At 44.0% G+C, this 14,337-nt stretch overlaps 1 protein-coding gene across 1 annotated transcript in view; it reads left to right on the forward strand.

Moving 5' to 3' along the window:
• LOC124119380 (WD repeat domain phosphoinositide-interacting protein 3-like) overlaps nt 1-14,337 on the forward strand; it is a 53,366-nt gene continuing 39,029 nt past the window's right edge. Inside the window, exon 1 of the mRNA XM_046481868.2 lies at nt 1-128. Within this exon, the coding sequence (XP_046337824.1) occupies nt 62-128 (67 nt within the window). The 5' untranslated portion in view covers nt 1-61. The remainder of the gene's footprint in view (nt 129-14,337) is intronic.

Consider the following 14,337-nt stretch of genomic DNA (forward strand, 5'->3'; position numbering starts at 1 on the left):
TCCGGGCACAGAGAGTAGTAATGTGTCGATGTTATGATTGTAAGATTTTTGTATATAAAATATGAATTTAGGTCCTTCAAACTCCTACGGCAACGGGCTTTTATATGCAGGATGGAACCAAGACCAGGGTATGGATTTCATTTATCAATAGGCTTGTGTGTTTATATCAATAACAGCACTAATATTTGGTAGGAGGAATAACAGCGAAGCGAGGGTTAACGCCAACAGCTGAACAAATGAAGACCCCTCCCCTTTTCTAAATGCGCTCGTCTTAACCATTCCAGTCATTAGTCTATTTCTGTTTTAACTGCTACTGCAAAAATAAAAGGACTCATCAGTAACCGTTTTGTTATCTTCGTGTTAACTGTCAACATTCTGAATTCTTATAGATTAATCTACGGAGAATCTAGACTCTCAGACAAACTGTCAAAAAAGTTGGAGATAGCTGTCGGTGTGACTATTGGAACACTCTTAATCAACTTCTAGCAAAACATTCTAGCTGTAGTTTAGTGAATTGCCGATTGTCATCAATCCACTGACAGTGACATGATGCTGCTTATTCAGTAGATTAGCATGTGGGTTATTATTATTATTATTATTTACAGATTAAAATAAAAAATGCAGCAAAGAGGGTTTGGGTGATCCTGGCACAGTCAGGCTGGTTAGGCTCATCATTAGCTCAGGGCCCTTGCCCCCCTCTACACGCAACCCAGACAGCGAATGGGACTTCTCCCAGGAAGCACTGCCTAGTCAAACCCATGCAGAACTTTTCGCAGAATGTGAAGACTCCCCAACACTGCAGCCTTCTGCATTACCCAGATTGTCAGAAGGGCTGTTTTCCTGGTAGCAAACCCGGGTACTCTCCCAATGTCAGTCAACAGATTGTGAGGTACCAAACCTAAGGCACCAAGAACAATGGGGAGTCGGACAGCTTGGTACTTGGGATGCAAGCGTGACATTTCGAAAGTGAGGTCTGCATATTTGCCATGTTTTTCGTCAATCTTGTCAATCACATTAGTGTCAAAGGGGACAGAAAATTCAATGTTATAAATGATTTCATTGGATTTATCAAAAAGTACAAGATCAGGTTTGCTGGCCTGGATATGTCTGAGGCTGTAAATGGGCCTATTCCAAAGAATTTTGTATTTATCATTTTCCATGACACACTCTACATATTCTGGGTCATACCAAGGGTGGACCTCTGTGTCAAAACCACAAGCATGGCGAAGACGGTAATAAAATGATCGAAGTACACCATCATGTTTTTTAAGATACTGTGTTTGTGCCAAAGTTTGGCATCCACTGACAATGTGTTGGACAGTCTCATTAAATTCATTACATAATCTACATTTCATATTTACATTTTGAAGCAAAATCACACATTGACGGTTTTGAGTGGGAAGTGACTGGTCCTGAGCAGCAAACAGAAAGCCTTCTGTTTCACTTTTCAGGCCAGACAACTTCATCCAAGCGAAGGACTCTGCAGGATTGCTGATCTTCTCAACACACTGCACATAAACTTGATGCAGTGGTCGTTCAGATAGCCTCTCCTTTAAAAACTGAGCCTGGGCCGACTTGATACGGCACTTCGCTTGGTTGACACTCATTTCTGTACCGCCCAGCAGTACAGAACCATCAACAAAATCAACACCGACATTGAGATTATGTCCCACATCCTTGGCTGATTTTAGAAAACTGTGGAATGCCTTGTTTTCATCATGAGTCTTGACATGCTTCACAAGAGGATCATCAGACAAATAAATGTGTGCAAAAGTGCACAAAACAATTCTATCATGAAGAGCCTCCACATTTATCAAACCACGTCTCCCATAATGATTGTTAAATATGAGCAATTGAGGGAAGAGCGAGGGTGGTGGGATCTATTGTCTGACATGATTCTTCATGTGAGGGTCTCAATACCCTGAATATCTTGTTTCGTCCAATCAACACCACCAAAAGAATATGAAAGGACGGGTACAGCATAAGTATTTGTGGCTTTTACTTTATGGCGAGCATTCAGATTATTATTATTATTATTATTTACAGATTAAAATAAAAAATGCAGCAAAGAGGGTTTGTGTGATCCTGGCACAGTGGGGCTGGTAAGGCTCATCATCAGCTAAGGGCCCTTGCCCCCCCCCCCTACACGCAACCCAGACAGCGAATGGGACTAAATGATTTCATTGAATTTATCAAACAGTACAAGATCAGGTTTGTTGGCCTAGATATGTTTGAAGCTTTATTATTATTATTACCCGGTATTATTATTATTATTATTATTATTATTATTATTATTATTCCTTGCTCAGGTTAAACCGTATGCAAAAGTACATCCGGATACATCCTATATTGTGATATATGTATGCATACAAATTGAAAATGGATGTAAAAAGTTTACATATGGATTCTGGGGGATGTAAAGTGTGGCTGTTTGGATGAACAACATTGCATACTAGTGGTGGGACGATACACTGATGCAAGTATTGATCACAGTCGCACACTTAGTAATAAATATTGATTCTGACCTTAAATGTTTGCTTTAATAACTGTTCCACTAAACACTAATCAGTAGTGTTGTTAATAGTGAAAACATAAATATTTTCATCCATTGTGTTGGGTTCTCAGGGAGGAACGACAAATGCGGGAGCAGGGAGACGAGCCTGCCACTTGACCGGCTGTTTATTCCGACTGTCGCATGTTACATAACAGCACGTGATTGCGCTTACCTGCAACTAATCGCATTACAAGAGCGGACATCTGTTGGCCTGTCATAATATTATACACTAGCTTGTTTAAAACTACTGCGTTTCAATTACAGATATAACATCCGCCCCTCCTAAATTTAAGTTACTTTGAAACCAAAATAATAATCTTTGATAAACAACATAGTCCACGGAACTTCATAAAGTATAAGTAACTTAACAATGTACACTGACTCTTGTAAAGTACTAATAACCCTGTGACTTGACAAGTCAGTCATAATGAAAACATTGTTAAAGTAGAAAGTGAAATTTAACTAAACTGAGCTTTTTTTCGACACATAATAATACTGATAACCTGCTGAAGTATTATAGTCCTGATACAAGTAACTGTAATTCACAGCTAAATCAAATGCCACCTTGACACATAGTTCACTGCAAATGACAGTCACAGTTCACTCAAATGTCACTTTGACACAAAGTCCCTCAGATAAGACGGTTGCTGCTTCACTCTGGTTGAACGACGAAGTATGGGTGCTACAGGCGATGTCACTACCGGCGTTTCCTCCCCCGGTTCAGACATATCTGGTACACTTGAAACATCCCCTTGGATACTTTCCTCATGGGAATCTACCTGTGATGTGTCAGGTAAGTCTGATTCATACTCCTTCCTTCGTGAAGACTGTGATTCTAGCGGAGTGTCTGAACGTTCAATCACGTCCCTTCGGGGTGAAGATGAAGACATCCTGCGTCTGACATGATCCACATGCCTTCTGACCAATCTTCCATCCGTTAACTTGATGATGTACGACAATGGACCAGTTACACTATCAACTTGTCCACTAATCCACTTTGGACCTGAAGCAAAGTTCTTAACCCACACCGAGTCATTCACTTGGAATGCCCTACATTTCGTCAGAGCTGACTGATCCACAAGTTTTCTCTGGTTCTTTTTCACCTTTGAGGCAAGGTTTGGAAACATCAAGTCCAATCGCGAACGCAATCTGCGTCCAAGAAACAACATTGAAGGTGATACACCAGTTGTAGACTGTGGTGTAATTATATAAGAAAATAGTAACCTATGTAGTTGAGTTGCAACTGTGTCACCAGTTGTCTTCTTTAATCCATCTTTTATTATTTGAACCGCCCTTTCTGCTAAGCCATTCCCAGCCGGGTGATGAGGGGATGTTGTCACATGTTCAACTCCATTTCTGGACATAAATGTAGCAAATTCTTCCCCAACAAAAGCTGTAGCATTATCAGTTACAATAATTTCTGGTATGCCATAAGCTGCAAACATCCGACGCAGCTGGTTTATGGTAGCCTTTGCATTTGACGACGACATAGGTGCACATTCGATCCATTTGGAGTAGGCGTCAATCACTATAAGAAACATGCTACCCATGAATGGACCAGCATAATCCATATGCAGTCTTTGCCAAGGTTGAGAAGGATACTCCCAAGGGTGTAGGGGAGCTACACTCGGACAATTCCTGTCTTCCTGGCAGGAATCACAACTGTTTACTGTTGTTTCTATGTCAGCATCTAGATGCGGCCACCAAACATAGCTTCGGGCCAAGCCCTTCATCCTGGGGTTTCCTGGGTGGGACTGATGCAACTCTGACAATATGACAGATCTGAGTTTCAATGGAATGATGACCCTCGAACCTCTCAATAAGCATCCATCCATCACACTGAGTTCAGAATGAACTCTGTAGTACGGCTCATAGTGGTCATCCAACTTATCACGCTGCGGCCAACCTCGGATCACAAATTCTCGAACAATAGACAATGTTCGGTCCTTGCCAGTCTGGATACTTATGTCTTTAGACTTCAGAGGGCATGTGTCCAATTCCTGAAGCATTAAGACTGTCATGTCTTCCATAGGCTTCCCTGAGTCAGGCGCTGGCAACCTGCTCAATGCGTCTGCATTGGTATGCTGTGTACCTTTCCTGTGTACAATTTTATAGTCATATGCAGTCAACAACACTGACCATCTCTGAACTCTTGGAGACACCATCTGTGGCACTGGATTATTCTCATTGAATAATGACACCAACGGCTTGTGATCTGTCACGATCTGGAAATGACGTCCATAAACATACTTATGAAACTTTCGCAGTCCAAAGATCACACTCAGTCCTTCACGATCAAGTTGAGAATAATTCTGCTCTGCCTTAGTCAGTGTCCTTGAAGCAAAACTTATAGGTCTCTCCGAACCATCAGGCAGTTGGTGAGCCAACACAACACCTACTCCGTAGGGGGATGCATCACACTGCAGTAAAAGTGGTTTGGAGCTGTCAAAATGAATCAAGACATCCGAAGACTGAAGCAAGTTCTTCGACTTCTCAAACGCTTTTTGTTGAGATGTACTCCATGACCATTTCACTTCTTTTTGTAGCAACTTGTACAAGGGGGAGAGAGTGTCAGGCAGATTTGGTAGAAACCTATGGTAGTAGTTCAGAATACCAAGATAAGCTCTCAATTCTTTCACATTTTCAAGGACCTTAGCTTCCTGAATTGCAGCAATCTTTTTCTCCACTGGATGCAAACCTTCACTGTCAAGTCTATAACCAAGATATTCAACTTCATCAGCCATAAAGACACACTTGTTTCTTCTCAAACGTAATCCTGCTTCTGACAATCGATGAAGTACTTCATCCAGAATACGAAGATGCTCACTGTCGTTGATTCCAGAGTTTATGATATCGTCGAGATAACCCGCTGAGTAATCGAGTCCCTGTAGAATACTTTCAATCATCCGTTGAAAGATAGCGGGTGCCGAAGATACTCCAAATGGCAATCTTGTGTACCTAAAGAGTCCTTTGTGGGTGTTAATCACGACATATTTTCGCGATTCTTCATCCAAGACTAACTGTTGATACGCATGACTCATGTCAAGTTTGGTGAACTTTACACCCCCAGATAGCTTCGTGCACAAATCTTCCAACGTCGGTATTGGATATTGCTCCAATTTTGAAAACTGATTCACTGTCAGTTTAAAATCTCCACAAATCCTGACAGAAGAATCAGGTTTAATGACTGGCACAATGGGACACGCCCACTCAGAATGCTTGATTGGCTCAATAATGCCTTCACTCAGCAAGCGATCAAGTTCAACTTCTATCTTCTGACGTAATGCATACGGCACAGATCTAGGTTTGAAAAACTTCGGAGTTGCATCTTTATCCACGTAGATGTGAGCTTGGAATCCCTTAAGTGTTCCAAGACCTTCCTCAAAAACAGCTGAGTGTCGTTCAAGAACATCATTAAGTGTCAAATCTGTAGATTTCATAAGGTTCACCGAAACATCCCTCAGGTCAAAGTTCAAAGGCTGTACCCATGTACGACCTAGAAGATTGGAACCATTACCCTTGGCTATGGAAATCGGTAAGGAGTAAGATCTCTCCTCGTAAGATACTTCCACAGTAGTATAACCGTTCAAATCTACTTCCTGTCCTGTATAACTTCGCAGGGGTACTTGTGACGTGTACAATGTCGATGACTGAAGGCCAATTCTTTGAGCCGTCTGCTCATTCACAATGGTCACTGGGCATCCCGTGTCAACCTCAAACGTCACTGGTGTGCCATTAACATCCACTGTAATGTAGTAGGGGTTTGGGTAGTTTGGATCACCTTTAGCCGAAGGCTGAGTACTAACATGAAATAGTGAGTTCTCAAACAAGTCTTCCACACTAGCACTGATGTTACCTGGGCCACAGGAGTTCACCTCACTCACTACAGCATTCTCTTTTTGTCTTCCCTTGAATTTAGCCTTAGAATTCTGTTTCTGCGGAATTGATTCTTCTGACCTGCAGACTCTCACAATATGGCCACGTTTTCCACACTTATGACACTTCTCATTCTTATAAAAACACATGTGTGGAGCATGAGTAGTTTTTCCACATCTAAAACAAGGTTTGTTATTTCCTCTGGTCTTTTGTAGATTGTGCTGATGGTTTACTGCGAAACTTGTGTACTGAATGTCCCACAGTTTTATCACCGTGAAGATCCTGTAGATTCTTGTCTGCCGCCTCAATTGCGTTAGCAATTTTCAATGCACTACTAAATGTTAGAGCAGTCTCTGACAACAACTTTTTCTGAATATTGTCATCACAAATACCACACACTAACCTGTCTCTCAACATGGCCTGTAAAGACGTTCGAAAATCACACCCGTCAGTCAACTTTCTCAATTCGGCGACATAAGCAGCTACACTTTCACCAGCCTTCCTATTCCGTGAATGAAATTTAAATCTCTGTACAATTTCCGATGGTTTTGGCGTGAAATGTTCTTTCAATAAAACCACCAGCTGGTCAAACGTTTTCACGCTAGGTTTCACGGGCTGAACCAATGCTCTTATCAACTGGTAAGTTTCAGTTCCACATGACGCTAACAGTATGCTTTTCTGTTTGTCTTCGTCTATGATTCCGTTTGCCACGAAAACATGTGTCAGTATCTCACACCATTCCTCCCATGTCGACTTCTTTGGATTAAATTCAAACAATCCACAAACAAAACCCGTGGTAGCCATAATCTCTGAGCTGAAGATAGTGACGGTTATAATGCCTCAAGAAGAGCGAAACAAAAGTCAATGTTCATCTATACCGCTTCTCCTACTTCACACTGACGGGTGAAACAAAGGTCAGCAGACCAACGTGCTCTTGGCTAACACACTCGTCGCAACGAACACACCTCGTCAATGTACCGTCAAACAGCCAGATAAACGTACTAAAATTCCTTTACATATACATCATAGCTACCTTGGATCCCATCCTCGTCGCCAAAATGTTGGGTTCTCAGGGAGGAACGACAAATGCGGGAGCAGGGAGACGAGCCTGCCACTTGACCGGCTGTTTATTCCGACTGTCGCATGTTACATAACAGCACGTGATTGCGCTTACCTGCAACTAATCGCATTACAAGAGCGGACATCTGTTGGCCTGTCATAATATTATACACTAGCTTGTTTAAAACTACTGCGTTTCAATTACAGATATAACACATTGCATCAAACTTGACACTGCCAACTAAATCATCAGTGTACCAAGTATATCTGGCCATCTGGTCTATGAAAAAGATGACCTACACACCACAGATAAGAGCACATGCAAGAATCATGATACACATCGGATTGTGAGTAAGGTATCGTGTTATGTATCGGATCGCACAGTTGGTGTATCGTCCCAGCCCTATTGCATACTTTGTTGAATGTGTGAAACGTCAACTTTGATCTTGGTTTTGTGAATAATTAAAATGACAATAAACAATTTGTAACTAGCATTTTGTAACTTACATCCTGTAATAAACATTGCCCAGTGACATATTATTGTGATTTGTGACAATGTCATCTTTGGTGTCAATGGTGGTTGAGCATCCTCTTTTGAAACATTTCCAGTATATGGAAGTTTGACGTCTAGTCTTAATCATGAACTTGCATTCGGATAGAACCCAATGCCGACCCCTTATAGAACTGGGAATTAATTAACTGAAATCAACAAGCGCATTTGCCACAGTTGGATACTGTTTCTTGTCTGTAAATTAGGTTCAATTTCTTTCCTTCATGCTAAATGATTATGTTCACTGACTCATTGATATCTATTTTAATAGTTTTCACTCAGTAGAGAGTATGTCAATATTGTTCACCAACCAGGTGAGTCAATACATTTTGTGAGATATCAACCAATTAGTTGTGTCATATGTGAGATGTCCCCCTTAATCCCCCTATTGTCTTACCAATCACCACTCTCAGGTGAATTTGTAACCACAACAATAGGTGCTGGACAAGTAGGAGGACCCCCATTGTTGAAATTGTGCAGCATGTCAGGAACCCATTTTAACCCCAGTAAGGGGAATCCCCTCAGTGGCGGAATTGTTTTTGGGGGGTACAATTTCGCAAGTTGTTTGTTCATCGTCTGTTTCAAGCTATTTACCTTTTTCAGGTTTGTTCTTGGTCAAGCATTTGTGATTAAGTATGCCCTAAAGGAATAAAATCTGCAAAATTGCAAATTTTGACTTTACTTGCCATTGAAAGACTTCAGATCATGTGCAGTTATTTTACTTCACCGCATCAGTAATATTCTTTCCAATCATGTGAAGAATGCCACATGTCGCCAGCCTTTGACACTATTGTTCATTCTATGGACCCAAATAAATTCTAACTGAGAGTCCTCTGGTAAATTCCTGCCTGATATTCTGTATAATTCTGCATTCTTCAACTTCAAATTGAGCCTTAAGAACATTTGCCCCAATAAATATTCTGTAGGTATGTTTCATTAAAGAAATTATGTATCATATAATTAATAATACAGTTAATTCCCGTAAACCGACATTGTTGGTTGCATATGATTATGTCAGATTAACAAGTATGTCGGATAAACAAAATAAGGTAGTATCAACGTTCGTGATCGAAAATCAGACAACTGCACGATAGAAAACGATTCAAACACGTTGTAATATAAAAAGAGGAAAAAGGCAATATTCATATTGTTATGCTACCATGTTAGTGGAATATGTTTTCTAATCATGCAACCTCTAAAGTTTAACACAATGTATGACTGATTCAAAATACTTTTTTTTAGCATAGTCTTGAATGGAAGTCGCCAATTTGAAACTAGTGCCACAATGCTTAAGAAAGCTGCTTTTTAGTGGCTAATGTTGACTTCCTGTTAGTAATTTCATTGGTCCGTCAAAGTTCACGAAAGGTCGTTCTGACGTGACCTGTAATTGGATGTGGTAGCGAGAACTTGTATCCGATTTTAGGAGATTGAGGTAATCTAGGCATGTGATTAATCCTGTTTTGTTAATTTAAAGCAGTAATTGTTAATTGTTAAGCAATTTTATCTCTGCAGCCGTTGAAATATGCAGCTACTCAACGACTCGTCTCGCCTCAAAACACGGTGCTGTGTACTAGCGGGCAGAAGACCACGGAGTACGCTGATCACTGTGTCGGCTGAACGAGACTGATTAATGAGTGATTTTGGTAAATTGTTCCAAATTAGGTGTGTCGAAGTCGAAATGCGAGACTGTCGGATTAACGGGTCTAAATAGCACTGATTTAGTCAGTAATAATTCAGCCAAGGATCGAGGCTTCTAAATTCTCGAACCAAGTGAGAGAAGCATCCAGACATGTTTGATTTCTGTATCTCGAAAATGAACTTAAACAACCTTTCCCGAATGTACAAAATGAAAGCCTCACCATAATATTGCTGTTTATATTTTATAGACCCTATCCTTCCCAAGCTCCATGGCATCTACATCCAAGAGGGACAATTTTCTAAGGAATATTTGTGTCATGCATGGGTTTCCTTTTTTAAAACTCAAATATTTTTTATCTTTTTCTGCATTACTCCGTATTGCATTTACTGCTGTCTTTGACAGAGAGACGAACTGTGTGAGATCCAGCTGCTGAAGAAAGTTGTCCCAACCAGCTCAGGAGGCAGCGCCCTCTCACAGTCGGCACGTGACCCGGAAGTCATGACGTCACACCAAAACAAGTAACTGCTTTGTCACCTCCACGGACGGACGTACTTTGTATCCCTTGTGGAAATTAAAGCTTATTGTTTGTTTTTTATATTTTGCGTGTTTCTACATTCATTATATGCTGCTACATTGTTACCTGTTATGGGCCGTGACCTTAGGGTCTTCCCATTCGTAAATTGTAACGTTTATCGCTCGTTTGTGGCTCACGTCACAGTAATTTACGGGCGCAATGTTGTTCCTGCCATTTTGTTTTCTTTCCCGCCATTTTGGCCATTCACCACGTGGCCACGTAATTTCGTGTTCTGCGTTTTGAATTCTCTCTTTGGCTTGGGTAATACATTACATTTATGTATGTTGTTTTGGTGTGCTTAAAGCCTTGCCTTTTCGCTACCCTTCAGCGTAATTGTTTCCTCTCATAAACTTCAATAAAATACAACGTTTTTGAGTTACATTATGTCTCCCGTACTCTGTGGTTTTGCCACATGGTTACTTGTTTGCTTAAGGCTATGCCTTTTCGCTACCTTTTAGCGTAATTGTTTGATCTCATAAACTTCAATAAAATATAATGTTTTTGAGTTACTTTATGCTTCCCATACTTTGTGATTCGGCCACATGGTTATGTGTTTGCTTAAAGCTATGCTTTTTCGCTACCTTTTAGCGTCATTGTTTGATCTCATACACTTCATTGAAATACAAAGTTTCTGAGTCACATTATGCTTCCCGCACTTTGTGGTTTTGCCACATAGTTATGTTTTGCTTAAATTCCAGATTTTCTGCCTCGCTGCACTTGTTGCCGCGGGAACAAATCTGGTCGGGGCCGCCCCTTTCTGCCGTGATTGTACGACGCCCTGTACTTTCACAAGGCAGTGACGAGGTTGCAGTCATTCGTCGCTGTGATCCTTTCTGCTCATGCGAGTATCCAGGACACACCTCGCTCGACGTGCTCGTCGACCACCATCTACGTTGACGGCAGCAGCACTCAGCGGAGCTGCGCAGTGCTCCCAACACCACCGGCGGCTCCGGCGCTCCCAACGTAGAGTCTGCCTACCATGGCACGACATACGACCGTTCACGGTCTCCTACACCATCTTCGTCGACAACGCTGATGTCTAAGGCGCCTCTGATGTCTCCGGCGCTCCCGGCGCCTCTGATGTCCCCGGCGCTCCTGGCGATCCCGGCGCCTCCGGCATCCTCTGTCTTCGGCGCTCCCGGGGCCTCTGATGTCTCCGGCGCCTCTGGCGCTCCCAGCGCCTCCAGCGCCTCTGATGTCTCCAGCGCCTCTGAGGTCTCTGATCTCAAGATCTTCGACGCCTCTAATGTCTTGGGCGCCTCTGACTACTCCGCGCCTCAAGAGTTACGGTGCTCCCGGCGCCTCCAGAGTTCTGGCGCCTATGATGTATCCAGCGCCTAAGATGACCTCCAGCGCCCAGATCAACAAGCTTTATCAAGCTCAGATCAACGAGCCGAGTATCTCATCTGATCTTCTGCTTTGGCTTAAGGGGCACCATCGGCAATCGCCTCCCCGGCGCCACTGCCCTCTTCTTCTCTTGCTGACGTCTCATAGCTGGTCACACGGAGAAGCATGGTGAAACAACTGTCGCCGCTCCTGTCGATACTCTCCCGTCGGTCTTTGTGATCGTGACTATCGTTCTACTTCCTGGGTGGAATCTTTTCAACCAATAGAAAGTTGGTCTGATTCAACTTGCCCACTGAGACGTTATCCTTAATCCCGTCGTTTAAAGCGCTATGGTTCCGTAGAGATGACCTGCGGGTTTCCATCGAAACAGAGCGTCTTGTGGACAGCGTCTGTATCAGATTCGACGACGACATCAACTAATAAAGAGTCTACTTCGTTGACATCGCCGACACCAACGCTGTTCTACCCTACCCTAGCGCCAGCGTTCCTGAAAGAGACTCTTCCTCGGCGCTCCCCGGGTTTTCCGCGACGCCCATGGGGGTTCCGCGTTTTATCGCAAAACTCGGGTACACCACTTGTTCGTCTCTCACACAGTTCATTGAGGATTGTCTGTGTGTGGAGTTTGCACCTCAGTTCTGACTCCAATGGGGCTCTCTCATCTACTGCGCAGAGTGATTTACATGTCACGTGTCAAGTACTCGGACTGTCAACAACTCCGACCAGAATTAGGTCAACTTACCATGGCAAGGGGTGCCATGTATTTCTACAGATTGGTTTCCATGTTTACCTGTACGCTTGGTGCATCCACTCTACCAGGCGCCTGTCGCAGTCCATCCATGCACGGATGTTGGAAACAATAGACCTCCTCTACCAACACGGCTGTCACGAGGAACCTTGTTTCATCAACCCTTCGCTATAAGAACGATAGCGTCTATAGGCGTTCAAGGGATGGAAAAGATCGCCTTCCTTCGTCTGGTTTGATCTTTTAGACTACGACACCTTCCTATCTTCCGCCTTGACTACCGGACACAGTGTCGATTTGATACTTCCCTCGGCCGTCCCACTGACCCCTGTTGCATACCTGCCTCGTATCGTGTTGTAGTCCTCCATCGTCACCTCGATATAAGAACAGGAGTACTTATACGCCGCTTCAGGGATGAAAACGATCTCATTACTTCGTGCAGTGGACATATTGCCTCGACTTCCTACTACCCGGTTACGTCGATGCCCCGGCGGTCGAATGTGAAGCTGGTTTACTTCGTCTACATGAGGTTGGTTTTCCGAATCGTACCGACAGTACGCAATCGCAGACCCCTGTTGCTGACTTCTCCATTTTGCAATCTTGTAGACGACCTCATTTACCATGACTTCCCGCTCTTCCACTGCCACCTTGCCCGTGGCTAGTGGCCCACACCAGCCCACATTGTGACCGACTGTGATCAGGAGATCAACACCATTGACACAGCAACAGCCTCGAGATAAAGGCTTATCCAGGACGTCACTTGCTGACAGTGCATTCTCGGTCACGCCCTGTTGATCGTGTTCACTGACGACGTCACCGTAGTGTGGTGTTTGAGGACCCAGGGTACTCGCCCCTCTCCCGGCGCTACAAACTCGACCGGCGCCCCCGAGAATCACCATCCCCCGTTCCAGGCGCCTCAAGCTCTCCGACGCATCACGCTCTCCGGCGCCTCTGGCCAGACTATGTCAAACGGTCGACACCCCAACCCTAGATCTGTTTGCCTCATATCTGAATGTTGCCAGCTGTCGTCTTCCATTCCACCAGTGCCGGATACAACCGCTGTGGCAGTCGAAGCCTTCCGTTGTTCCTGAGAAGGATTACGCGCGTACGCTTTTCCGACTCCCGTTCTCCCTCCCACGGTTCTTCAGAGATCCAGGCCACTCGACCCCTGCCATTGACTTTGGTCTCGCCTTATTGGTCAGCCAGAAGTTGGTTTATCGACCTCCGAAACATAGCCAGAGACAACCCCTGGAACTTCCGGTGTGGTCCAACCATCTGCTCCATCCACACGGTCTGTTGCCACACCCTAATACCCGCATGTTATCGTCTGCACGCCTGACACAACTGCAGAAAGCCAAGGGCTATTCGGCTAGAGCGACCAAGGCTATTGCTTCAGCCCACATCCATCTACAGGGGGACAGTATGCTGATAAATGATGCTCGTTCCAGGCATTTTGTTCTGACAAACACCAGGATCCGATGACAGCGTCACCGCAGATCCTGGATCAGTTCCTTCTGTACTTGCGCAGCACCCGTCGGTTGAAGGGCTTTACCACCCCCACATACCTGGTCGCCATCTACTCCGTTCTGGCCATCCCGGACGATCGGAGAAAGACGAAAATTTCCGACCTACGGGCCTGGCTGCGCTCGTTCAGTCTTGAAGACCTGAAGGCCAAGTTCAGACCACCTGCGTTGGATCTGAATGTGGTCTTCAACACCCTTCGAACCACTCCCCTCGTCTTCCTTCTATGACCTAAAGAAGAAGACGGGTGTTTATACTGGTTTTGGCTACTGCCGCTCGAGTCCATGTACAGCACGCCCTCGACGTCTGAATGGGCCGGTTTGAATGCGGTACCCAGGGCGCCGTTCATCATGGACCGTACTGGGACTTCAGCGTAAAGACTCAACTCCCAGGACAGCCTGATAGATCATTCTTTGTCCCCTCCCCCCTCGTCCATTGTGGGTGCCGAGGATGAGGAAGAGCGTCATTATGCCCA

Source organism: Haliotis rufescens, unplaced genomic scaffold, assembly GCF_023055435.1.
Source record: "Haliotis rufescens isolate VD_foot unplaced genomic scaffold, xgHalRufe1.0.p SCAF_28, whole genome shotgun sequence".
Classification (NCBI taxonomy): Eukaryota; Metazoa; Mollusca; class Gastropoda; order Lepetellida; family Haliotidae; genus Haliotis; species Haliotis rufescens.